The 27,739-nt window shown below is 40.6% G+C and overlaps 1 protein-coding gene across 1 annotated transcript in view; it reads left to right on the top strand.

Moving 5' to 3' along the window:
* The window catches only part of adcy2b (adenylate cyclase 2b (brain)), a 94,800-nt gene that overhangs the window by 49,007 nt on the left and 18,054 nt on the right, over window positions 1-27,739 (top strand). The window contains exons 9-10 of the mRNA XM_020520457.2: window positions 21,262-21,420; window positions 24,564-24,710. Of these exons, the coding sequence (XP_020376046.2) occupies window positions 21,262-21,420; window positions 24,564-24,710 (306 nt within the window). The remainder of the gene's footprint in view (window positions 1-21,261; window positions 21,421-24,563; window positions 24,711-27,739) is intronic.

The raw sequence follows: 27,739 nt of genomic DNA, 5'->3' as shown, positions 1-27,739 counted from the left end.
TCTGAGGAAGGGTCACCAGACCTGAAATGTTAACTCTGTTTTTTCCTTCACAGATGCTGCCAGGCCTGCTGAGCTTTTCCAGCAAATTTGTTTTTGTTCCTGATTTACAGCATCCGCAGTTCTTTTGGTTTTTATATTAGAAATGGGGGTGGGACTTCCCCATCTCGATACAGCAACATTCCCAACATTTTAAGATCCACAGAATCCTCCTGATTCTGTGAAAATCTAGCCCTACCTGTGACTTCATCATCTAGTAAAGAAGATTGTGTGGATTCAAGATTAGCTCATCCTGCCTCCAATCTAGTTAGGTCTACATTGCCAAAAATGAGATCTTCCAACAAATATTAAGTAATGTATAAGGCTTGTTTGTTAAAATGATCTTTCTACTTCCTCACCTTTTCCTACACCTTGTCAGTTCAGAATGGTCTGAGTTGCAGACTGAGCTAATTTATCATTGCTTCATAGTAACTGACATAAGGTGATCAGAAGGCCAGTCAACTTTGAGATACCAAATTATTTTGATGGAGTTATTAAACTATATTTTAATTTGAAGTCTTTTTTTGTAATATTGTGTTAAACAACAATCCTTTCCAATCACTTTAGTGGTCATTTAGCCAAAAAAAAAGGCTAGAAATTAACTGTTTGCATGATTCCATCCGTAGGATTTGGGAATGGTAAGGGGAGAGTAGAATGTATGCTTGACCCCTGCAGTTGCTGAAATATGGAAGTGTTGGATCCCAATAATTAGGGCTCCTGTGTTCCAGGTCTACTTAGCAATGCAGTGCATGTTTATTACTAACATACACGATGAGAAGCAGCTAAAGCAACTACAGATGTGAGTGGGATTCTGTCTTGGATCACAGAGTGTATCCAAGCGGTTCTTTTCAGATTTGGTTAAATGTAGTTAAGAAAAGACCTCAATAACAGCAATTTGCTTAAATACCAACATTTATTGAGTAATAATAAAAGACAAAAAAGAAAGGAACATTTATTAAGTAAATGAAAAGAATGCAAAAGAGAGGAAAGAAATAATAAGCCTCATGCCCTTCTGCACGTCGGGGACCCCTCAATCGACGGCTGGTCTGGAGGCTGAGGGTTGTTCCTAGCACTGTTCGCAATCCTGGTCCGAAGTGAAGTCCAGCGACTTGGAACGAGACTGTCTTTCTTATACAGTGTAACAAACAGCAAGGCACAGAAAAAAGAACAACAGAAAAACATGTTGATTGTGCCATCTTCAGCATGTACAGGAAGGTTCACAGGATTCATTCAAGCTCATGCAGCTGTCAAATTTCATAAACAAGTTTAGCCCTTCAGCACATCCTATACAATCCACCCCGATGATATTTGACAACACATGTTACAATTACAGGTGCGAACACAAATCAGCGACAGCCGCATGAGAATATATAGTAAGAGTATGTAACCTACACTAGAAGATTAAAACTACAATGAAAATAACGAGCATCAATACAACAATAGTGTGTATCGTCAAATTAATGATCACAGTGGCCTTTGGGGACTGACCTTTAAATATATATCCCACCCCTGATGTACAGTCTAGGCTATGATGGAACCAGCAAGTCGTGCCACCTGATTGAGGTGACCAGAATATCCTGTACGTTCTTTTTTCAGATAATCTATTTACATAATTTGTGTAAAATTCAGAATATTCCAGATTCAGATTCCTTAATTTTTTCCAGTTCCCTATCCACAGACAACTTCACCCAATAACAGTAAATAACATCATACATGGACTCAAAATTTCTCCAGCTTTTTTCATCTATATCCGTCTTGAGGATATTTCTTCAATATGTTTCGTTCCTTTGCCAATTTTATGAATGATTGTATCATTGAGTGGTAACTACGTCCATATGTATGTACCCCCTTTGAGCTACAACATTCTTGTATCAAATAATATGGCTGTAACGTTCATTGGCTTTACCTTCAACTTATGCTTCCAGCCTTTTATTTTTCTTGGGTTCCCTTACCACAGATTCCTACACCACCTCAGTCTTAGCTCAGCCTTCTTTAACATACACTAACTGTCCTAACACATTACAAATTCACCTACTGGTTTAAACACATGTATCATACAAACACTCAAGATGGGGTATCTGATCCAATGGGCCCTTTCACTCAGTCAACTACTACTCCTCCCAGAGTCCATATTCTTTCATTTCTGTAACGTCTTAAATAATAACCAATCACACCTTTTATTTTTATTGTAATTCTTTTTACATCTCTTTCACTAATACTACTTTCATTGTGTTAAAGTCAGTTTCTCTGTGGATTTTGTGTCAGTGTCTAATTGTTAAATTATGTTTTGTGCTCTTGCAAGCCACACTAATCCTTTTGTCAAGGAGGGGTTCATGTCTGAGACCTGTTCTTCAGTGCATGCTTTTTACCATCTCATGTTTGTTACCTTTAAGGTAACGTACACTTTTACATATTTGCATTGGTATCCCAAGACCATGTCATGCATTTTTGACTCCCACATGATCTTATCAAATGATCTATGACGTTTCATCTGATGCCTTGGGTAGTGGCTTGATCACCAATTCAATCTTTCTTAAAAAGAGATAATGACACAAACATCTCCAAGAGAAAGCTATCAGTTTGGTACTCTCATCTAAACGTCCTTTTCATTAAATGCATTTTAACCTCAATTGCCATTTAAACCCATTATTCTAATTTTTTGTCTTCTGCCACCAGTCTCCGTCCCTAATTACTTTGTCTCATCCAATTTTGCAACTTAACTATTATGACCATATCTAATTCCAGAGATCTGTAGAGATTTATAGTCCATGGAACATGATGTTATAATTTCTTAAAACAGAAGTCAAACATGTCTGTTTGATTCAGGCGCAACATGCTTTGTTCTTTCTCTAAGATGACCCACAGTTTTTTAAAGTTATTTGATGACTCATTCTAGATATGTGATACATCTCTATGTAAATTTATCCAAATTTAATATTCTGTTTACTCCCTTAAAGTCACTAACCATTTTTATGTATTGAAACCATTGAGACTCTGTGCATGCACTTTATCATTTCCCAGAATCCCTTTAAATTTTCACATAACTATTCCATTTAAATGTTGTAGAATACCAGGTCGTGTGAGTCTTAATATAGTTTTTGTTCTGATATGCTTAAGTGTACTCCGGCTCAATGGTTTTGAGATCCCTGACATTCGCTACAATTAATATTTCTACAGTACTTCCCCAATATTAAAATGTGTTATCGATGAATGGCTTCATCCATCACTGTACTGCAAGGTTGAAATTCTACAAATGAGTTCAGCCTTCAGTGTCTCCAATTTCTAAAAAAAACACAAACAAGTTCCCTCAATTCCACGTCAAGCAGAATGGGTTAACTAGTATTAATCTACTACAGATTGAAAAAGAAGGGGTGGTGTGTAAACTCCTGCACATCATCCATCTCTCCTCCTCCTTGAATGAAGGAAAAGCCCACCTCTTTGTTAAATTTGCCCTTCTGAAAATCCTTGCACACGGGGAGTTGCATTTTCAACATTCCAATTTCCCTATCACTTGGATATTAACAATGAGTCAATCTAATCATCCAGAATTAAAAATTCACTCACGTCAAAACAGTATTTGGAAGTTCAATCTGACCGGAAAATGAAATTCCAAACATGGTAACTTCTTGAATTAAAATTTACCCAAGTCCAAACACATCACGGGGACAATTCCAAAAGGTAGATTTTTACCAAGCTTTACCAACCAAATTTTTGAATCAACATTTCACAGATTTTTGCTTTATACAGCCACTGATGGTTTCTCAAAAGGACGTTATGTTAACCATACATTTCCCACAATGATACAGGCACACAACACATTTTCAAATCACCATACGTTCCCAAAGTGCAAGCTAAAATTTCAAAGTATCCCCAGATCTCGAGCTCCAGGGAACAAAAAGACACGAATTGTACAGGACGACACTTAGCAACCAACAAACAAAGGTACATTCAAACCAGACCACAAAGAGTTAACACTTCTACAATGCTTGATGCACTCGCACAGCGCAGAAATCTGGCCTCCAGTTCTCTCATTTTCCAGTTATGACTGTCCCCCATCCTTTTGGGAGTCCTAATTGTTCTAACATATTAGCTACAGACCCGAATCCAGAGTCTACTGCATTCCACCCTAGAATACGGAACGTCTCCAGAGCATCAGGTTGCCTTTCCCTTCTCTTACATATTTTCCTGAATCACGTCCTCGTCGCCAAAAATGTCTTGGATCACACAGTGTATCTAAGCGGTTCGTTTCAGATTCGGTTAAATGTAGTTAAGAGAAGGCTCCATAACAGTAATTTGCTTAAATAACAACATTCATTGAGTAATAAAAAAAGACAAAAAGGAAAGGAACATTTATTAAATAAACAAAAATAATGAAAAAGTGAGGGAAGAAGCAATATGCTTCACGCCCGTCTTCTGCACGTCGGGGACCCCTCAAACGATGGCTGGTCTGGAGGCTGATGTTGTTCCTGGCACTGTTCACGATCCCAGTCTGAGGCGAAGTCCAGCGACTTGAAACAAAACTCTCTCTTGTACAGTGTAACAAACAGCAAGGTACAGAAAAACACATTGATTGTGCTGTCAGTGGCATGTACGGGAATGTTCACAGCACTAGTTCAAAGGCATGCAGCTGTCAAATATCATCAACCAGTTTAACCCTTCAGCCCATCCTATACAGAATCATTGAGATTTTTTAATATAATTTGAAATGGAAGCCCCATCTTTTAGTCAGAAGCTGACTGCAGGGAGGGAATTTAACCACAACCTGTCCTGGTTCCAAATAATTAGGCTTTCTGGTGCATTCATTGGGTGTGTTGAGGGCCTAGGGAACACCTTGGATACATTGTGAGCCCACTATCATAATTTAATTTGTGCCATTGATACCTGCATGTTAACAAGTAATCAAAGCCAGTTAATTTTGATCTGGGCTTTTGTGCCCAGCACCCCTCGCTGTAAGTGCACTACCGTACATCTCCCTTGATTGAAGTACAGTTATTTTCCTTTGTTGCTGCAAATTCCATATTTGCTGAGTGAACATTGTGTCAGTCATCTTCAGATGGTTGTCAGTGTAATATCATCTTTCTTCTCAACTGTTAACAGAGTTAGCATGACACAAAGTAGGGTGAGGGTGACAATTAAGGTCACCCTGGTGCATTCCAGATTGATGGAAGTTGATTAATGTGACTGACCCCACCCCCTTGAGCAGCTTATGAATCCATTGCAGGAAGGCCAACCTCTCACTGTAGCTGTTGATCCAATGAAGGGGCTCAGCAGTGTTAACAGGAGCACTGGTCCCTGCTGAAGCACACAAGGAGACCTGGGGTCTTCGTGAGAGAGGCTGAAGAAACTGTTTAGAAAAAAAAAGAGGGTGTTAGCAATGTGACTGTGGAGAAATCTATGCAGGCGTGGCGCAAGGGTGTAATCCCACAAACTCAGTTTCCATGTTGCAGTTGTCCTCTGCAGATGTGCAGTGCACACTTTGCGCATCACACAATGACGTAAAGTGCCTGGAACCACGTGGATGCATGTTTTCAGTTGAGCCCTCAGGCACAGTTGCTCTGCAGTTTCGGTGTCAGCAAACACTGTCTTAAAATTCAAAACTTGAATTTATATTGCTGCTCTTAAACACTTCCTATCAAAGTGTAACACTTTACATTTCCCAATATTAAATTTAATCTGCTTAATGTCTGCCCATTCTACCAGTCTTACTATATTCTCCAGAAGTATCTTACTATTCCTTTATCAGTTGCTATATTTTTGAATTTCATATTATGTATATACTTTGAAATTGTGCCTTGTGTATAAATGATCAATATATTAAAAAGAGCAATTGCCCTAATATCACCCATAGGCAAACATCACTGTACATTTAAAAAAGCACTTGACACTGTTTTCTGTTCATTAACTTATCTTGTATTCACATGGCCACTGTCTATATTTTTAAACGTAACCTATTTTTCTAATCAACCTGTTCAGAGATGTTACTACACACTCCTGCCATTGTCTCTTTAATCCTGTGGATTTAATAGTCATTATAATAAATAATAAATGTCTTTAATAGTACTTTGTCAAACACCTATTAAAGGTTCATGTATGCCACATCAGTCACAGTAAACTTGTCAACTTTCTCATTACTTCTCCAAAGAACTCCATAAAGTTTATCATATATGATTTGTTATTCACAAATTTGTGATAGTTTTAATTCATTGGCCCTTATTTTGCCAAACACCAATTAACTTTCTCTTGGATTATTGTCTCTAACAGCTGTCCCATCACCAAGTTAAACTGATTAGATCTATAATTGCCAGACTTATCCCTTCTCGTTTATTGGCACAAGGGTTTAATATTTGCAATAAAAACCAAAAGAACTGCGGATGCTGTAAATCAGGAACAAAAACAAAGTTGCTGGAAAAGCTCAGCAGGTCTGGCAGCATCTGTGGAGGAGAAAAACGTTCTGAGGAAGGGTCACCGGACCCAAAACGTTAACTCTGTTTAATATTTGCAGTCTTGTTATCCTCTGGGACCATGCATTCTTGTGGCACAGTGATATGTCCCTACCTCTGAACCAGGACGCCTAGATTCAAGTCCTACTGCTGCAGAGGCACGTAATAACATTTCTGAATACGTTAATTAGAAAATACATTCCCTGGGACCATCCCCCTATCCAAGGAGGATTAGAAGATTGTGACCAGAATCTCAGCAGTTTTCATCCTTACCACCAATTTAGTAGATCTAATACACAAGTGGTGAGGAAATTCATCCCCGAGAGTCCCAAAACACCCAGAAACATTCAATCACATCAACCACTAATCAGAGAAAAGTTGTCTCCATACATGGAATAGTCAGAATGTCGGAGGTACTAGCTCTCCAATCACAGGCTGTTCCTTGCCTGTGCTTTTGAGTGAGTGATGCCATGGATCTATGGCATGTTGCATTATGTTTCATGGTTAGTACATCAGAATACCTTTAAGAGATGAGCTCATGATATCATCATTGTATCATAGCATGTGATCTGAGGGTTTCTCCATCTTACTCCAGAATCACTTGATGTATGACATGCTAATGACAGTATGCACCTTTGTTATAACCTATTAGAATATTAGCCTAGACACTTAGCTGTCTGAAAAACTTGATATTTGTGTATATAGTCAGCTGCGTCTATTGGATTCATCAACAACATAGTATTCACCCCCAGTTATTTATGTTACAAGGGATAACATAAGCATTGCAATATAAAGTGAGAGACCCTGATGGAGGCAAACTTAGAGCAGGAGGAGGGACTACAAAAAGAGGAGAAGACCTGCAAAGTAGAATGTGCAATCTTGAATCTTTCAACTAACTCATAACCAGGAAAATTTGAAGTCTCTGAGGTAGTGAATCCCTTGCAAATGTATCTGGTGTCTCTAGCTTAAGGCTGCAGATGTTCAGGAGACATTATATCAGGTAGAATTCAATGGATGTTATTGTGATGAACATAGACAATTGGATAATGTAATAATGAAGTTTTATTTCATAAGGATTTACGTTTGTGTGCATCAGACTTTAAAGCTTCTCACATACTATGAATTACTTGAGATGCAATGACTGTTAGAGACATAAATGCAACTATTTACCTGTGACCTCAACAGTCAATGGGAAGCATGGATACAATGATTACTTTTTGTGTAGAGAAGTGTGCATAGTTTTACAGAAAAGCTTTTGGTTGCTAACTTATGTCTGCTGTCTTGTGGTATCAAGGAAATCAATGCTTTCCTTGTGTGTTGTCGGGTCACATTTAATGGAGTGGTGATATTTACTGGGGATATTGATTAATTCTTCAAATTCTGTTTCTGTGTGAGTATTTATTTCAAGATGGCAGTGGCAGAATAGGCAGCGTCTGGGCTCTTGTCCATTCATTCGCTTCTTTTTTTTTGCCTTTCTTTTCTCATTTTTTTTCCAATTCAAGAAGGGAAATAGGGATAATACAGGAAACTATAGACCAGGGAGTCTCTCAACGGTGTTTAGCCTAATTAGGGACAGTCAGCATGGCTTTGTGTGGGCAGGTCATGTCTTATTAACTTGATTGAATTTTTTAATGTGAGAAAGGTGATTGATGAGGGTAGAGCAGTGGATTTTGTCTACGTGGATATTGGTAAGGCTTTCGACAAGGTCCGTCACTGTAGGCACATCAGAAGTTTAAGATGCATGGGATTCAGGGTGACTTGTCTGCCTGGATTCAGATTTGGCTTGCCATAGAAGGCAGAGGATAGTGGTGGAAGGGTGTTTTTCTGACTGGAGGTCCGTGACTAGTGGTGTTCTGCCATGTACTGAGACCTCTGCTGTTTGTGATATACGTAAATGACTTGGATGATAATGTAGATGGGTGAGTTAGTAAGTTTGCAGATGATTAAAAGATCAGTGGAGTTGTGGCTGGTGTAGAAGGTTGTCAAAGGATACGGTGGGATACAGATCAGTTGCAGATATGAGCAGAGAAATGGCAGATGGAGTTTAATTCGGGCAAGTGTGAGGTACTGCACTTTGTGAGATCAAATGTTAAGAAAAAGTATACAGTTAATGGCAGGACTCTGTACAGCATTGATGTACAGAGGGATCTTGGGATTCAAGTCCATAGCTTGCTGAAGGTAGTCACACAAGTAGATAGGGTGATAAAGAAGGTGTATAGCATGTTTGCCTTTATTGGTCAGGGAATTCAGTACAAGAGTCAGGATGTCATGTTGCAGCTTTATAAGACTTTGTTTAGGCCACACTTAGAAATTTACCAGGATGCTGCCTAGATTAGAGAGTATGAGCTATAAGAAGCAGCTGGAAAAACTGAGGTTTTCTTTGAAGAGACAGAGGCTGTGAGAAGACTTGATAGAAGTCTATAAAATTATGAGATGCATAGATAGGGTTGATGGTCAGAATCTTTTTCTCAGGGCTAAAATGTCTGTTACTAGGGGGCGCATGCATTTAAGATGAGAGGGGAAAGTTAAAAGGAGATGTGAGGGGTAAGTTTTTTTCACACAGAGCGTGGTAGGAGTCTGGAACGCGCTGCCAGGGGTGGTGGTGGTGGAAGGAGATACCTCAGGGGTGTTTAAAGGACTTTCACATAAACACATGAATATACAAGGAATGGAGGGATATGGACCAAGGGCAGGCAGAAGGGATTAGTTTAATTTGGCATCATGTTGGGCACAACATCGTGGACTAAAGAGCCTGTTCCTGTGCTGTACAGTTCTATGTTCTGTGTTTAGTTTTTCATTGTTTTTTTTTACTTACCTTCTGGGGAGAGCTCAGTCATGGAGACAGCAGCAGCAACAAAGCGTGACCGTGGCTGGGGCTCAGCGCGAGCCTGGATGGCAATTATTGACGAAGTGGCACTTGGCAGCGAAGCCTGGCGAAACCAGATGGTAGTCAGCAGTGGTTGACAGCAAAGCCTGGCAAGCGGCGAAGCAGCTGTCGGTGGCAAAGTGGCTGGCGAGCCTGGGTGGGACTTAGCTCAGTGCTGGGGAAAGCGAGCCCTCATGGGGAAAGCCCAGCATGGAGCATCTGCAGGCCCATGGCTTAAGAAAGGACTGTGATATTTAACTTTTAACTTTGTTTCTTTATTTGTTCTACTTTATACTAAGAAGAATTGTAGTGTTCAACTTTTTAACTTATTTATTTATTTTTCTGTTTTTGTACCTAAGAGGTTATACCTCGGGTACCCTTGTACCTAAGATGGCGCCGGGAATGGCGACTTTGTACACGTTTCACTGTACTTCTGCACCCCTGAGTACACGTGACAATAAAATCTAAATCTAAATTCCCAATACTTCAACAAAAATACAGAAGATAATGTTACTATGTGATTTCATCACTTGTTAAATGAGTCAGTGAGAATGAAAATCAAGCCACTGAAAACCATGAAAAGTATACAGGAGCTCTCAAAAAAATCTCAAGCGGACCCCTCAATAAAAGGTATTTTGGCCTTTGTCTCCAAGGGGTGAACGGGCTAAGATACATTGGAATGTTATGAAAGTTGGTAATAAATGGTGAACGTTTAAAGAAATGTTGCATAATTATCAATTAATGTAAATTATACTGCGAAATAAAGCTCCATAATATAAAAAAGTTCTTAGATTAAAAGATAGGATATTATAATATTGCAATATGAAAAGTATGTGTGAAGATTGAAAGAGTTTTGGAAACCAGAAAATAATGACTAAAACATAAAGACGGAAAATGAAGTACGCAAGACTAAACTAGCAAGGCACATAAGAATTTCTGCAAGTATGTGAAAAAGGGCGAGAGTCATGAAAATAAATGTGGGTCCCTCAGAGACTCAGAAAACGTTGTAATGGTGATTAAGGAAATTGCAGAGACCTTCAGCAAATATTTTGGCCATGATTCTATACTAGCTACAGTTGGATGTGCTGGCCATGCATCAGAAACCTGGAAATCTGAGCAGGGATTTAACATTAGGTTCTTAACCAAGCCATGTCATGAGCATCTTACTTAAGGGTTTCCTAACTAATTGAGTACACAGATGGGACGGCAACCCAGAACTGACTGCTGAAGCTTCACTATTTATAGGGACTGTACAGGGGTCAGAATGGAAATGTCAAGACAGAAAGGACTATTTGACAGGTGGAGCAACAGTGTGGGAATACTGCACTTGTGTTCTCAGATCCATTCCCGGACATTATGCTGCAGGCTGTAAGGGTCCACAAGGATATTCCATTCCCACCAGACAAGCAGAAGAGGACTGCCTTGGAGACCAAAGACTCGTGGCTGAGAGTGACAGAAGTGATGAGCAGCAAGAGTAAGGCACTTGACTGCTGAATGAAGAACTGCAATTACCTCATCAGGTCAGGAAAGGTGAGTGGCAAGGAACATGCACGCACCTCCCTCCTCCTTCAGACTTTCCTAATCTTTTCGTGCACATCACACTTCAGACGAGCAGACCCTTGGTTCACCCATTCTTCTGTGTCAAAACAGCTCCTCATATTATCATGTGATGAGCCACCATTAACAGTCAACCTTCTGACATTCATTTCATCTGTCATAGTGACTAATACTTCTAGTACATTCATTTCTTCAAGCACATAGCTGTCTTCGTTCTGGCCTTGCAGGAGAAGAGATCATACAATATCAGAGAGAACCAGATAGCCCACCAGTTATGCTGCAGAGGAAGGTGCACAGGAGGTAGAAAGACTCTCAGATTGCATGGCCATAAACAAGTAAGAGATTTCACTCAGCCACATGACATATAACATTCACTTGCATTAACCTGATATCGGTAAGCAATTAAAATGATGATCTACGCAATTCCTCTGAACTTGTCAGTTCTAACTTATGTATTTCATCTACTGCAGGCGCTGCAAGTAGCCCTCAGGAACTGGTGCTGGAGAAGGATAAAGATTTCTCAGAGAAGATTCGGCACTAGTAGTCACATGGTGATGCACGTATCACAAGTGAGCATGAGGAGGAGGTGTTGGAAACAGGGACAGTTGTGAAGAGATATCATTGGAGTGCATGGGACCTTCCAAGCACTGCTTAACTGTATACAAAGCCTTAAGTGTCATTGAAGAAGAAGACACTCAAGAGTAGCAGCAAAATATGTTAAGGTTGTATCAGCCTTTCTAGGAGCACTATCCACAATTGAAGAGAGAGAGAGCAGGAGTCTGCCTTAGACATTTGTAGTGTTCTCCACATTCATGGAAAAACAAACCACCTGCATAGAACATTAGGTTTTCAAATGCACGCTTGTCCTGATCAATGGTCTGCATACTTGATCTGGCAGTTTAAGTACAATTGCTGAATACCTCAACCTGACCTGTTTTGCGCCTTGCTACGCAAAGTATTCTCCTGTTCTTGGCTCGCAGCAATGTGAAAGTAAGACATATAGGTACAGATGGAGAAGGGATGTGGATGTGCTCTTCCACTTCTAACACCAATCTCTTCTGTCCAGGAGCAGGTGTGGCCATCTTTGAAAAGGTCTTCAAAAGTTCCAAAGGCCCAAGAACTCCAGCAACAGCATCTGAGCAGTCAGAACAGTTCTACTGAAATCAGAGGGATACCACCATTTAGGAATAATAAGAAAAGGGAAACAAGAAAAAAAATCGTAGTTATTTAATGGTGCACAGTCAAATGTTTAACACTTAATTTTGTATTTTTCTGTTTAATGATGGAGAATAATGAATGTTTTTCAAGGTTCGATTGCCTTGTTCTCCCCAGTGTTGCCAAATCCTGTCAAGTGGCCTTCAGCCATCAGGAAATTCATATGTCAATAGGTCTCAGTAATAGGATTGGATTGTTGCTGTGGCCTGTGTTGTGCTGGGTAAAAACTGAAAGAACTGCAGATGCTGTAAATCAGAAACAAAAACAGAAATTGCTGGAAAAACTCAGCAGGTCTGGCAGCATCTGTGAAGAGAAATCATTTAACATTGCGGGTCTGATTCTGAGGAAGGGTCACACTTGCAAGTGCATAGTTGGGAGAGCCCCAAATCACTGCGGGCATCAGGATCGTATCTCCAGCCTCCAAATGCACTATTCAATCACCACTCCTGCTCATGTGGCTTCAGTGTTACCTTCCTGGATATCCATAACAGGGCTCCTCAGAGCTATCATCAACCATGTTCTTAGAGAATAGCCCTTTATCCAAGGAGCTACCACTTGTTCTGTTTGAAGATGCAAATTGGACAGTGTCTTCCATTTAACATACTATTGTTCTTCTCTCCTTCCTGCAAAGTGCATCACGTCACTAATTTTCTCCCAGTATCTCACTCCTACCTTACCCCCTTGATTGTTTAGTATTTTAGTATTTAGTATTAGCATCCTGTAGCATGAAAACTGATGAAAATTATTTGTTCAACTCCTCTGCCATTTCCTGACTTCCCACTATTATTTCCCCAGCCTCATTCTCTAAGGGGTATATGTTAATTGTTGCCTCTCTCTTCCTATACATGTATTTAAAGAAACTTTTACTGTTTGTTTATAAGTTACTTTCTATTTTGCCCTCATATGTTATTTTCTCCCTTTTTCTATAATCTTTTGTTGGCTTTTAAAACTTTCTCAATTCTCTGACTTCCCATTAATCTTGGCCACATTGTACGTTTTCTCTATCAATTTAATACTACCCTTGCCTTCCCTGGTTGACCCTGATTGATTTATCCACTTCCTAGAATTCTCTTCCTCACTGGGATATATCTTTGCTGTGAGTCATGAATGATTAGAAGGATTCTTGAAAATCAAGGGGTGAGGAGGGGGTAGAAACTTAAAACAATCACCATAATTAGGGAAACTATTAAGCCCAAAAGGCTAACAAGTCCCTAGGACCTGATGGCATGCACCTTAGGGTTCTAAAAGTAATGGCTACAATGATAGTAGAGTCATTGGTTACAAGCTATCCAGAATTTCTTAGATTCTGGACAGGTCCCAATGGATTGGAAGCAAGCAAATATAATTCTTTTATTTAAAAAGGTTGGGAGACAAAAAGTAGGAAACAGTGGGCCAGTTAGCCTGATGCCTGGCTTAGGGAAAGTGCTAGAATCAGTTATGAAGGAGAATGGACCAAGATACTTAGAAAATCACAGTATAGTAATAGTATAGTAATTTACTGTTACATGTATTTATGAAAATACAGTAAAATATATATGTCACCATAATTAATATGGTGCTATTTTAATTACATAAATTATAAAAAAGTAATAATGCGTACAAAGTTAAGACAAATTTCATTTTTTGTTCCAACCACTGGAATCTTTGTTATTTGTATTTGACATAAATCATCTGGAAGTGGATGTACAAGGCATGATTGGTAAATTTATGGATGATACAAAATTAGGAGGTATCGTTGATAACAAGGAAGGTTATCAAAAATTACAGAGGGATCTTGATTAGATGGGGAAGTGGACTGAGGATTGGCAAATGCAATTCAATACAGATAAGTGTGAGGTGTTGCACTTTGGAAAGTCAAACCAAAGTAGGACTTGTACAGTAAATGGTAAGGTCCTGAGGAGTGTTGTGGATCGGAGGGACCTAGGAGTATAAGTACGTAGTTCGTTGAAAGTGGCTTCACAGGTAGACAGGGTAGTGTAGAAGGCATTTAGCATGCTGGCCTTCATCAGTCGAGGCACTGAGTATAGGAATTGGGACGTTATGTTACAGTTGTGTATGTCGTTGGTGAGGCTGTTCTTGTAATATTGCATACAGTTTTGGTCACCCTGTTATAGGAAAGACATAGTTAAACTGAAAAGTGTGCAAAGAAGATTTACGAGGATGTTGCCAGGACTAGTGGGCATGTATTATAGAGAGAGTTGGCCAGGAATGTAGGAGAATGAGGGTTGACCTTATTGAGGTATATAAAATCATAGGGGCATAAATAAGATGAATGCATATAGTCTTTTTCCTAGGGATGGGAAATTGAAAACCAGAGGCCATAGGTTAAGGTGAGAGGGGAAAGATTTAAGAAGGATCTGAGGGGCAACTTCTTCACACAGAGAGTCGTGCATATATAGAATGAGCTGCCAGAGGAAGTGGTTGAGGCAGGTACAATAGCAATATTTAAAAAACATTTGGATTGGTACATGGATGGGAAGGGTTTAGAGGGATATGGACCAAATGCAGACAGTTGGAATTAGCTGAGTGAGCACCATGGTTAGCATGGACCAGTTTGGGCCAAAGGGGCTGTTTCCATGCTGTAATACTCTGTAACTCTATGAGTGGGCTAAAGGGATTAAAGTGGAGAAAAAGCATGAACAGGGCACTGAGTTTTATGATCAATAATGATCATGTTGAATGTTAATGCAGGCACGATGGGTTGAATGGCCTACTTCTGCTCCTGTTTTCTATGTTTCTGAGTGCCATTTACTGATGTCTCAGCTATTTGCAACTCATTAATGACTTGAATGAAGGAACTAAATGTATAATTTGGTGATGACACCAAGACAGGCGGGAAATTAAGTTGTCAAGAGGAGGCAAAGAGTCCAGAAAGAGTTATAGACAGGTTAAATCAGTGGGCAGGAATTTAAATGATGGTGTAGAATGTGGGAACTTGTGAACTTGTCTACTTTGGCAGGAAAATAGAAAGATTATACACTATTCAAATGGAGAGAAATTTCTAAAATGGAATGATGGCGCTTGCTGCAAGGTAAATGCAATTTAAAAGTAAACAAGTTTCACTGCAGTTGTACAGGACCTTGGTGAGACCACACATGGAGCATGGTATACAGTTAAGGGGCAGAAACTTTACACTCTCTTGAGCAGCTCATGTAAAGATCACTTTGTTTGCACTATGGACTAAAAATGAGACAAAGATACTGCTTTAAAGCAAAGAAACTGTTATTTAACTGTTATTTAAGCGGAGAGCAAGTTTCCCAGACAGAGTGACACAGCCGTTGTGTATTCAGGGCACTGTTGCAGTTTTTTTGACTGGTTTTTCAACTGGGACCAGTTGTTTTTGGGGTCAGGAGAGCTCAGCATAGTAACAACCACTTGATTGATTCCTGGGCAAGTGTCCACACACACGTGTGTGAACAACACAGCAGAAACACCCTGACTGCAAAGAGAAAGCATCATCTTTCTCTCTGTCTCTGTCCCTGATGTGTAAAATAAGTAAAAGAAAATCCCTAATAACTAGCTACTCTCCCTCACTTTTCTCTGTGAGTTGTTCTGTCTGCAAATCTCCTGTTGCATGGAAAAGGGTGAATCCTCGACTAGTGAAGGAAAGACTGAAAACCTCACATCATTAGCAAAGAATCAAAAGTGGTCAAAAAGAAAGCTGAATGAAAACAGTACATCAATGTCTGAGATATGGACTAGTGCGAAAACTGACTATTTTTGATATTTTCTATGATTTTATTTCCTACCCACCACAATACTTGTTTCTCATCTTTTTATCTGTCTGTTTGTATAGGCATGGGAGGTTATGCACTTTAGTAGGAAGAATGGAGGCACAGACTATTTTCTAAATGGAGAAAGGTTTCAGAAATCTGAAGCACAAAGAAACTTGTGATTCTTAGTTCAGGATTCACTTAATGTTAACGTGCAGTAGGCTGGAAGAACACTGCAGGCCAGGCAGCAGCTGGAGAAAAAGAGAAGTCAATGTTTCGGTAATACCCTTCCTCAGGACTGGATGTGGGGGTAGGGGGAGCTGCAGATAAAGGGGAGGGGTAGAGGCAGAATGGTGGTGATAGGTGGACACTGGTAGTAGGTACGACCTGGTTGGTCGTTGGGAGGGATGAATCTGGTTGGTGGCTGGGAGGGAGGGTCAGAAGGTGGAATGGAAGGGAGGAGGTGGGGCTGGAAGGAGAGACAGGGGATGGGTGGGAAGGTTATTTGAAATTGGAGAACTCAATGTTGAGTCCTCCGGGCTGTAGGGTGCCCAGGCGGAAGATAAAGTGTTGTTCTTCAAATTTGCATTCTGAGTCGCTGCGACACCGGAGGAGGCCAAGGACGGACATGTCAGAGGGGCAGTGGGGCAAGGCGTTGAAATGAGCAGTGACCGGGAGATTAGGTTGGCCGTTACAGGCCAGGCAAAGATGCTCAGCGAAACGGTCACCTAGTCCACGTTTGGTCTCACCGCCGTAGAGAAGACCACATTGGGAGCACCTGATACAATAGACTAGGTTGGAGCAGATGCAGGTGAAGCTCTGACTCACTTGGAAGGACTGCTTAGGGCCCTGAATGGAGGTGAGGGAGGTGGTGTGTGGGCAGGTGTTGCATCTTTTACAGTTACAGGGGAAGGTACTGGCTGGATTGGAGTGATTGATGGGGAGCGTGGTGCGAAGTAAGGAGTGGCGAAGGGAATGGTCCTTGCAGAAGGCAGAGAGGGGCGGGGAGTGGAAGATGTTCCAGGTGGTGGGGTCTAATTGGAGTTGGTGGAAGTGTTTGAGGATGATACGCTGGGTGCGGAAGCTGGTGGGTGGAAAGTGAGATCAAGAGGGACCCTATCTTTATTGTGTTTGGCGGAGGAGGTTAAGAGCTGTGGAGCAGGGAATGGAGGATGCGCAGTGGAGGGCTGTCTGGATGACAGAGGGACGAAAACAGCGTTATTTGAAAAAAGCGGGCATCCGGGATGTCTGGGAGTGGAAAGTCTCCCTGTCAGAGCAGATGCGATAGAGATGGAGGAACTGGGAAAACGGGATGTAATGTTTGCAGGATACAGGGTGGGAGGAGGTGTAGTCTAGGTAGCTATGGGAGTTCTGTGGGTTTATAGTAAATATCAGTCTGTAAACTGTCATCAGAAATGGGAATGGAGAGGTCAAGAAAGGGGAGGGAGGTGTCTGAGATAGACCAAGTGAATTTGAGGGTGGGATGGAAGTCATTAGCGAAGTCGATGATCTGCTCCAGTTCAGCCTGGGTGCAGGATGCAGCACCAATGCAGTCATCAATATAATGGAAGAAGAGTTGGGGATCAGTACCAGTGTACGTGCTGAAGAGGGACTGTTTGACATAACTTACGAACAGGCAGACATGGCTGGGGCCCATGCGAGTGCCCTTGGCAACCTCCTGGATTTGGAGAAAGTGGGGAGAATTGTAGGAAAAGTTATTGAGGGTGAGGACTAGTTCAGTGAGGCAGAGGAGGGTAATGGTAGGCATAGGTAAACTGGATAGGTCTGTTGGGGAGGGAAAAACTGAGGGCCTGTAGGCCACCCTTGTGGGGTATGGACATGTATAGGGATTGAAAATCCATAGTAAAGATGAAGCACTGGGGGCCAAGGAACTGGAAGTTTCCAAAGAGGTGGAGGGCGTGGTTTGTCTCCCGGATGTAGGTGGGAAGTGCCTGGACCAAGGCGGAGAGAATGGAGTTGAGGTAGGAAGAGATGAGTTTGGTAGGACAGGAGCATGTGGAGACAATGGGTCAGCCAGGTAAGTTGAACTTGTGAATCTTAGGGAGCAGGTAGAACCGGGCAGTGTGAGGCTGGGGGACTATATGGCTGGAGGTGGTGGAGGGGAGGTCATCGGAAGCGATGAGGTCTTGGACAGTGTGGGAGACGGTGGCTTGATGGGCCATGGTGGGGTTGTGGTCAAGGGAGAGGTAGGATGTGGTGTCAGAGAGTTGGCATTCAGCCTCTGCGATATAGCTACCACTGCCACACCTTTATCAGCAGGTTTGAAGGTGAAACAGGGATTGGTACGGAGAGAGTAGAGTGCTGCACATTCAGAGTGGGAGAGGTTGGAGTGGGTGAGTTGGGGGTGGAGAAATCGAGGCAGTTGATGTTGCAATGGCAGTTAACAATTAAGAGGTTCAGGTCGGGTTCAGGCTGGCAGGGGGTATCCAAGAGGAGGAGGAAGGTTGGAGGTGGGAGAAGAGGTCCCCAGAAGGTGGTTGGGAGTCTTTATCGAAGAAGAAGGCATGGAGTCAGAGGCAGCAGAAGAAGGTTCCACATCGCATTGAGGTGAGGGCAGAGGGGCACAAATGTGAGCCCTTTACTGGGGACAGACCGTTTGGCCTCAGAGAGTTTGAGGTCAGGGGGAATGGTGAAAATGCGGCAAGGTTCATGGATGGGGTTTTGTGGGAGTCTCAGGGAGGCTGAAGGAGGGGAGGGGCGATAGCATATGATGAGTAAGGGTTAGACGCGGTGTGGTGGGGGGGAGTAGTGGGAGGGGAAGGAAGGCGGGAGGGTAGTGGACTGGGGTGTAGGATGGAGGATTGACTGCTCCTTTCCCCTAGATGCTACCTGGCTTGCAATGTTCTTCCAACCTCCTGTTTGATTTCATATAAATGATCCTGGGGATGAAGGGCTTGTCACATGATGAGCAGTTGAGGACTTTGGGTCTGTATTCGATGGAGTTTAGAAGGATGCAGGAAGATCTAATTGAAACTTACAGAATACTGAGAGGCCTGGCTAGAGTAGACATGGAGAAGATGTTTCCACTAGTAGAAGAGACTAGAGTGAAGAGATGACCTTTTGGAACTGAGATGAGGAGGAATTTCTTCAGCCTAGAGGGTGGTTAATCTGTGGAACTCATTGCTGCAGAAGGCTGTGGAGGCAAGTCATTGAGTGTATTTAAGACAGAGATAGATAGGTTCTTGATTGGTAAGGAGATCAAGGATTTCAGCTAGAAGTCAGGAGAATGGGGTTGAAAAATATATCAGCCATGATCGATTGGCAGAGCAGACTCAATGAGCTGTATAGCCTATTTCTGCTCCTATAGCTTAAAGTCTTATGGTGAGCACATTTGGAGGATGAGGTTGCTGAAAGGCATTGAGTGGACATGATGCATGCAAAAAAGAGAGTTGTAGTCTATCAGCCTTGGTGAGAAGAATGTGCAGTATTCGAGTTAGAGTGAGCAATGTCCCCATGAGCTTGAGGTAGCGGAGTGAAAATGATGGCATTTACCCCAAGTGATTTGTTTTCTTTAGGTTAATTCTGTCTGAGTTTAGCTCATGCATTGCAATTTCAATACAACTGATATCCACTTCAAACATCCTCAGGGTCAATTCTGTTCTTTGGAGGTGGCCTGATTAAGGAATATGGAAGCATTGAATCAAGTTACAAATTACAATATCTGATTAAAAGGCAAAAAAAACCTTGAGAAGCTGAATGTCTTACTCCTTCTCAGACATTGGTTCCAGATGTCTCGGCTGCAGGCTGGAGAGCTAGTGAGAACCTAATATTGCCACTTTTTGGGATGTCCCACTACATTTTATGCGATAGGCTCTTCACAAATCAGCAGTGGGCCTAGCCCCGAGTTCAAAGATACTGACGGCAAAAGTCCCACCAGGAGCTGCTTACCAATCAGAGGCTGGCAGCCCTTTTACACTTCAGCTCCACTGGGAGTGTAGTGGATGCAGCCACCCAAGTCTGAGATCATTGCTGAGTCAGAGATAGGAAGTGGCCTTGGGCTATGGGATCTGAATACAGGCCACTATTGGATGTGCATTAGAACAAGGGCTAGAACTCTCCAGAGGATCTGCTGTCCCAATGGCTAGATAGGTGCAAAAGTAGAGCAGTAAATTTCAACAATTATCTCTTTTTTTCAATGTTTGTTTTTTTCAAGAACTGTATAATTTTTGATACAAAGTCATGCCTATGTTTGTGTCATCTAACGGCACAATTTGCTACAGCGTATCTTTACAGTGAAGAGTGAGAGATGTGAGAAAGATTTTAACTGGTTGGCTTGACCTTGTGTAAACGCTATCATTTTTGAGGTCTTTAGTGTAATCCTAAAGGGTAATTAGCAGCTAATAATTGTAGTTAATTGAAATCATACAACATGGTAATTAATCTATTAACAAAAAATCTTTACGCTGCAAACTCACCATGAAATTATCTTCAAATGTAGATACCACATGTTAAAGTAATTCTTTAAAAGATCAATCTTAGTTCCAATGTTCTTTTATTAATTTTAGGAAATCTAAATGAACAATATATAGTAATTTTTTTTAAATGTCATTACCTGGAGATTTTTGTATTGAGTTAGCTTCTAGACGTAGAAGATTAATATTTTGATATGAGATTAAAAGAGTGGTTTGCATCTATATGAAAATAATTATGACACATTTTTCAAGCACAAGCAAACCTATCATTTTGGAGCATTATATTCCATGCCCAATTCATCGTCGTGTTTTGAAAAATGCAAAATTAGATAAAATATTAGATCAAGGAATAGCCTTGTACATATGCTAATCAGAACCTGCTTTACAACCCCAATCTAAAATTAATCATATCTGAATAATGTTTCCATTTTGGCACATACTACCTACTTCTGTTTGTTTCCCACCTCACAAAATTTACCTAAAGACTACTGTGGACATCTGAGCTAGCTAATGCACATTTTATGCTGATCCGCTGCATTGGAGTAGTTGTTTGGCAACCCTAGCTCAGTAGTTTCATACTAATGAGGCACGGGTACATTTTTGTGATCCTTTGGCCAACCTCTTGGGCATGTGTTGTCCAATCCAGACAGTAATTAATTTCTCACTCTGTGCTCCAGCCTTCTGAATTTCTTACCCAATTCATACTCCCTTGCTCATATCTCCTGAGTTTCAAGAGCAACTCAAAAATATATTTGCCTTTTCTTTCTTTCTTGGGTATCTATTGTATTGTCTTATTCCTAATTGTAAAACATCATCCTGGAATGCCATTCAGACTTGAGTTCATTGTGGCATATGCAATTGATTTTATGCCATCAATGCTGTATCAGCCGATGTTTTTAAAATGCATTTAATTTGCCTTAGAATCTTAATAATATCTTATATAATTTGGTCAGATGTTAAGTTGTCTATTGTTTCTTTACCTTTGTGTCCTCTTGTAACAGAATGAATATTACTGTAGGTTAGATTTCCTGTGGAAGAATAAATTCAAAAGAGAATGCGAAGAGATAGAAACCATGGAAAACCTCAACAGAGTATTGTTGGAAAATGTGCTTCCTGCTCACGTGGCTGAACATTTCTTGGCTCAAAACTGGAAAAATGAAGTAAGTAGACTTTAATCCAAATGCATAAAATTCTGTATGTGCCTATGTACTAGATAAAATTAAATATGGCTGGACGATTGAGTAAATATATGAAATGGAACTAAAACAGTGCAGACTATTAAAGTCCTCTGTTTGATGCTGTTTTCTGCATTGCATCAGTGAAGACTTAATCAATCTTATTTTTTCTTCAGCAAGGTCCAAAATCATGAAGAAATTGAGTGCACAAAAGTACAGCACAAAACTAGAATACAACAGAATTTGCAAGCACTCAGAGAGAGGACTTGCAGTCTCTCTAACCAATTCTGGCACTACCTCCATGATTCCCATGCTGGGAATGGCATTCATGTGGAAGTCTTCTCCAGAATCTGAGGATTCTTTAAAGATTACTACGAGGGCATCCACTGTTTCTGTAGCTACTTCTTTTAAAATCCTAGGATGCATTCTGTCAGGTCCAGGAGAATTTATTGGTCTTTAGTCCCATTAGTTTCCCTAGCACTTCTTATCTAGTGATAATTATTGTATTTATTTCCTCTCCAACTTTTGCCCGTTGATTATTTAGAAATTTTTGAATGCCACTGTATCTTCAACTGTGAAGACTGATGAAAAATATTTGTTCAACTTCTCTGCCATTTCTTAGTTCCTCGTTGATATTTCCCCAACCTTGTTCTGTTCATAGCATCATAGAATGCCTACAGTGCGGAAAAAACACCATTTGGCCCATCAAGTCTGCACTAACCCTCTCAAGAGCATTCCACCCAGACCCAGCGCATACTCATAACCCTGCATTTACCATGGTTAACCCACCCAGACTGCACATCCCTGGAAACTGTGGACAATTTACAGTGGCCAATCCACCTAACCTGCACATCTTTGGACTCCTTCTCTAATGTTTAACATTGTTCTCTGTTTTTGCTTTTTCCATTTGAAATAAGCTATTGCTGTCCATTTTGACATTACTTGCACATTTACCCTCGAGGTTATGTTTTCTTTTTTCTTTAGTTGTCGTTTTTTAAAAACGTTTTCCCAATCCTCTGTCGTACCAGTAATCTTTGCCTTATTTCGTGTTTGCTTTCAAGATGATATTGTCCTCAATTTCCTTGGTTAACCATTGTTGATTTATACCCTCATTGGAATCCTTCCTTCTCACTGATTTATATCTTTGTGGTGAGCCCTGAATTATTTTATTAAACGTTTGCAATTATTCCTCAACCATCTTTGCTATTACATGCTTTTCTCAGTCCACTTCAGCTAACTCTGCCCTCATTCCTTCGTATTTAGCCTTATTGAAGTTTAACATAGTTGTATCCAACCCAAATTCCTCCCTCTCAAACAAAATTCTAAATGTTAAGTCTACTGTTTCCTAGAGGATCTTTTACTCTGACATCATTTATTAAACTCCCTCAGTACACATCACCAGATCTAAAATGGGCTATTTTAGTTGGATCCAGAACATAATGCCCCAGGAAACTGCCTAAAATATATTTTATGAATACTTCCTTATGGATAACTCCACCAAACTGACTAGCCCAACCTATGCAAAGATGAAACTTACCTATGATTGATGTAATGCCATTTTAAATTCCCTTATTATCTCCTGATTTACTCCAGGACCCACTGTATAGCTACCGTTTGGGGACCTATAGACTATTCCTATCAGTGTCGTCTTCCCTTGTTATTTCTGACCTCCACCCATATGGATTCTATATTTTCCAATCCAAGATCAATTCTTGCTATTATACTTATTCCATCCCACTTCAACACTGCTATCCCACCAGCCTTTACTTCCTGCTTGTCCTTACAAAAAGACATACCCCTGAACATATAGTTCCTAGTTTTGATCTTATTGTAACTGTATCTTTGTAATGGCTATAAGATCATACCCATTAACCTGTATTTGTACTGTTAATTCATTTATCGTGTTCTAAATACTATCCACTTCCAGTAAAGAAACATTAATTTTGCCTTTTAACCATTTGTCTCCTTTGACTCTATTTGCTACTGTTTTTATATGCTTGTATCCTTTGTCCCTTCTTGTATTCTGTGAATTGTTATCCAAATAGCTGCCCTGTAATGCTGACATATCCTCTTGCTTTACAAGCCTACATTTTCCCTCTCCAATACTCTCCATCACCTCTAATCAATTTAAAACCCTCTCTACAGACCTCTTATTCAATTTGCCAGTATGTTGGTCTCAGTATGGTTCAAGTGAAGCCCATCCACCAGAACAGCACCTTTCTACCCCAGTATTGATGCTAATTCCCAATGAACTGAAACTGATACCACCCTCACTAATCTTTGAGCCATGCAATTAGTCCTTGACTTTATTTACCCTGTGCCAATTTACCCATAGCTCAGGTTGTAACATGGTGATTAGTACCTTGGAAATGCAGCTCCTCTCCAACTCCCAAGTTCTTCTCTAACCCCAAGATGATGTCCTTAACCCTGACACATTGGTGTACACACAGCGGCAAGACCATGGAGGGCAAACACCTGCCCCACCCCATCTATCTTTCCAATGGAGGGAAAGCAACCTGAGTTTTTGTAGACAAGGGAACAATATCAGAAATGTGAGATAACAAGGTGTAGAGCTGGATGAACACAGCAGGCCAAGCAGCATCAGAGGAGCAGGAATGCTGACGTTTTGGGCCTAGCCCCTTCGTCAGAGAGAAGGGTCTAGGCCCGAAACGTCAGCCTTCCTGCTCCTCTGATGCTGCTTGGCCTGCTGTGTTCATCCAGCTCTACACCTTGTTATCTCAGATTCTCCAGCATCTGCAGTTCCTACTATCTCTGAAACAATATCAGAAATGTACCCAATTAGGCACTTGCATCCTTTTGCCCTTCCTCTCCCTCTGAAAACGGTCATGTACATCTCTACAGGATATTCCCAGGTACATAAGAGCCTGATCATTAAAAGAAATAGGCAGTCAGTTCATAATATTTTTTCACAAAACACAGATACATTTAATCAAATGTGAAAGGGAGCCTGATTAGCCAGTTATACAGACTATGACATGAGAAATAAATGCAAGATTGTAGTTAGATACGGAAAATATTTGGATTGAATGGAGGATTCAAATTTTCAGTGGAAACAAATAATTTCTAAACGTACATTTCTAATGTTACATCTCTTATTTTCTTGGTAGGATCTTTACCATCAGTCATACGAATGTGTCTGTGTCATGTTTGCATCCATCCCAGATTTCAAAGAATTCTATACAGAGTCGGATGTAAATAAAGAAGGCTTGGAATGTCTACGATTACTGAATGAAATTATTGCTGACTTTGATGACGTAAGTGTACAACAGTATAGTCACTTGTTAGCCCATAGATACGATGATGATCTTTCTAAAAGCAAGGAATGATTATTAATATTCTGATGATAATCTTTGATGGAGAAAGTGCATTAATCAACTTACCATTTTTTGTCATCTTCTATTCATATTTTCATTTTAATCACTACAAAGTTACAGGTAATTGCAAAAGTTAGGACAAGTGGGCAGGGCAAGAAGTAAAATCATCAGTGGAGATGCTGTGTAAATCTTTAAATAAGAATGAGTGAATACGAGTGGGGAAGCAATAGTCTATTGGGATCATTGCTTGACTATTGATTCAGAGACCCAGGCAATGTTCTGGGAACTGGGTTTAAAATGCACCATGGCAGATGGTAGAATTTGAATTCAATAATAATCATGAAACCAGGTCAGTTGTCTGGAAAGCCTATCTGTTTTCCTAATGTCCTTTAGGGAAGAAAACTACTGTCCTCCCCTGGTCTGGACTATATGTGACTCTAGCAATGTGGTTGACACTTAACTGCCTTCTGTGTAATTAGAGATGAGCAATAAATGCCAACATAGCTAGTGACATCCACATTCTGTGAAAACAGTCCCAATCACCTGGACGTTAGAAGAGAAGCATTGGATGAGGATAATGTGATCAATGATAATGTTAAAGATTTAAAGTTTTGGCTGACAGTACCATCCACAATTTCATTCATATTGGATTGAAAGGCAGAGACAACTCATACAAAATGCAGGCAATAAGATCAACTGCAGTCTTGATTGAGATTTGTCTCTGTCTGCTCTCATGACAATTTTAATCATTGCTCCTACCAGCTGTAGGTAAATGTGGTGGATTGAGGAAGAGGAGTTATGGTGGTGGGCAGTGTGATAAGATGTCGAAAGACTTCTTTCCTATCCACCACACCTAGTTTGTCACTTGTATCCCCTCATGTCGCATTCAAGCTTATCTTGTTTATGAGTCCCAACTTCTGTTCCCTCTTCCTGATTGACACTAAGCATAGCGTAAAGGGTCAGCTATATCTTTATTCCATGATTACCTACTGAGCATGAAGAGAAGAAACTATATTGCAGTGATGTCAGATCATATTAAATCAGAGCCTGTGTTTGTAAGACTGCAGAAACAAGACCTTTTCTATCATGCTTCATGTACAATTATGTTAAGAATGTTAGTTAACGTTCATCATGAGAGTGTGAAGAATAACTTTCTACACTAATTTCCTGATCAACCACATTCCTTTGCAGGTCCCCATGCTAGCACATATTACAAATGCTTCCATCTCCTCAGTACTATCCCACATTCTGTTAAAACAATCACCCCTCCTCAAAAACCTTACCTTTGAGTCTTCAATTCTTCAGACAGCTACTTCATTTTCTCTTGGATTTCTGAAGTCCAGAAAAATGTTGCCTCTGAAATTCATACTTATCATTTGCACAGTTCACTGTTAGTTTCTACACAATCATATTTCCACCACTACCAAAGCACTGAAACAGTGACATCCTTTACGACTGAGCAAAGTGCAATTTCCTCCCGCATCTTGATGTTTCTAAAATTTTTAACTTCCTTTTTAAATGTTTTGCTTCCCTAAAGATTCTCTTCCTTTATCCAACAATTGGGACAGTGCTCACTTGGTTGAACTTTTTCTGATCCAATTATTTCCAGAATGTCATGAATAATGATTTTTCTCCCCACTACTTCACACTGGGATTTCAATCCTTGGAGCCCACCTATTCGTTGTTTACATGCTGCTCCTCAGTGGCATCATTTGAACATGTGCTGTCACTTTGAAGATCTGCTTTTCACTCACTCTTTCCATTGTATGTGTTGTCAAACAATCTTCACAACATCTAGACATGAAAGTGTCACAATTTTCTTCAGCTAAATATTGCAAAGAGCAACAGCACCACTTTTAAATCTGCCACATTCTGTACACTTGTCGCTGATTCCATCCAGATTTCCTGCTGCTATTTCAGGTTTAAGCTGACTTTCACAATCACAGTCTTCTTTCTCATTCCAACTGCTTCTAACACTACTTCCTCTCCATCACAAAAGTCTTTTGCAAAATCACCATTTCTTTCCCTACTTAAGCTTAGCCAATCATGAATCTATGCCTTTGATGCCTCCAAACTTAACAATTCCAGTGTTTTCTTGGTCAACCTCCCATCATCCATAAACATCAACTTATCCAAAATTGCAGCTGTATCTTAATCTACACCAATTGCTGCTAGCCCATTACCACTGTGCTTGCTGACCTCCATAATTTAATAAATAAAAGTGAGACAGGACACTGTGGAATACAGATCCTATGATGTGAACTCCAGGATGTTTTTAGTATTTTGGACATTGTCAGCTGGAGGAACTTGAGCTACCAGTTTTGGTTCTTTGAGCAACAGCTGAAAACACTCAAGTGTTGAGGCTGAACTGTGTGCATAGCATTTTAGAGTAATTGATCGCCCAACACTTTAAGGCTGTGCCATTGGAGAGGGAATGGATAATGGCCAGAAAGTCAAGGAAGAGCAAGAAAGTATTGCAGGAGTCCCCTGGGTGCATCTTATTCTCTAATTGGTATTCAGTTCAGAAAGCTCATTACAGTGATGTCCTCTGGGCAGTGTAGCCAAGCCACGTTCAAGGCGCAGCTGTTGAAGAGTTTGTGGAGAAGATTGGAAAAGCAATGGGGTTTTCTATCTTGAGGGGAACAGACAAGTGTTTCAGTGGCCAAAAGATCATTGCCGTCTAGTACCAGGATCCTTGCTGTCACTGAGTAGCAATAGACTATTCTACAGAGGATCCGTTCCGTCTAGTACCAGGATCCTTGCTGTCACTGAGTAGCAATAGAATATTCTACAGAGGATCCGATGCTCGTATAACAGATTAAATTCAGTTCGGAGCAGTGAGAAGTGATACATTTTGGTAGGAAGAAAAGGGAAAGGTAATATCAATTAAAGACTATATTAGAACATAGTGAGAAGGAGAAAACCATTCGATACTTGGAGCCTACTCTTCAATTCAGTAAGATCATGAC

The sequence above is a fragment of the Rhincodon typus genome, chromosome 2 (assembly GCF_021869965.1).
Source record: "Rhincodon typus isolate 14 chromosome 2, sRhiTyp1.1, whole genome shotgun sequence".
Taxonomy (NCBI): Eukaryota; Metazoa; Chordata; class Chondrichthyes; order Orectolobiformes; family Rhincodontidae; genus Rhincodon; species Rhincodon typus.
Note: the sequence above shows the minus strand (reverse complement) of the source record. Positions and strands in the feature narration are given on the sequence as shown.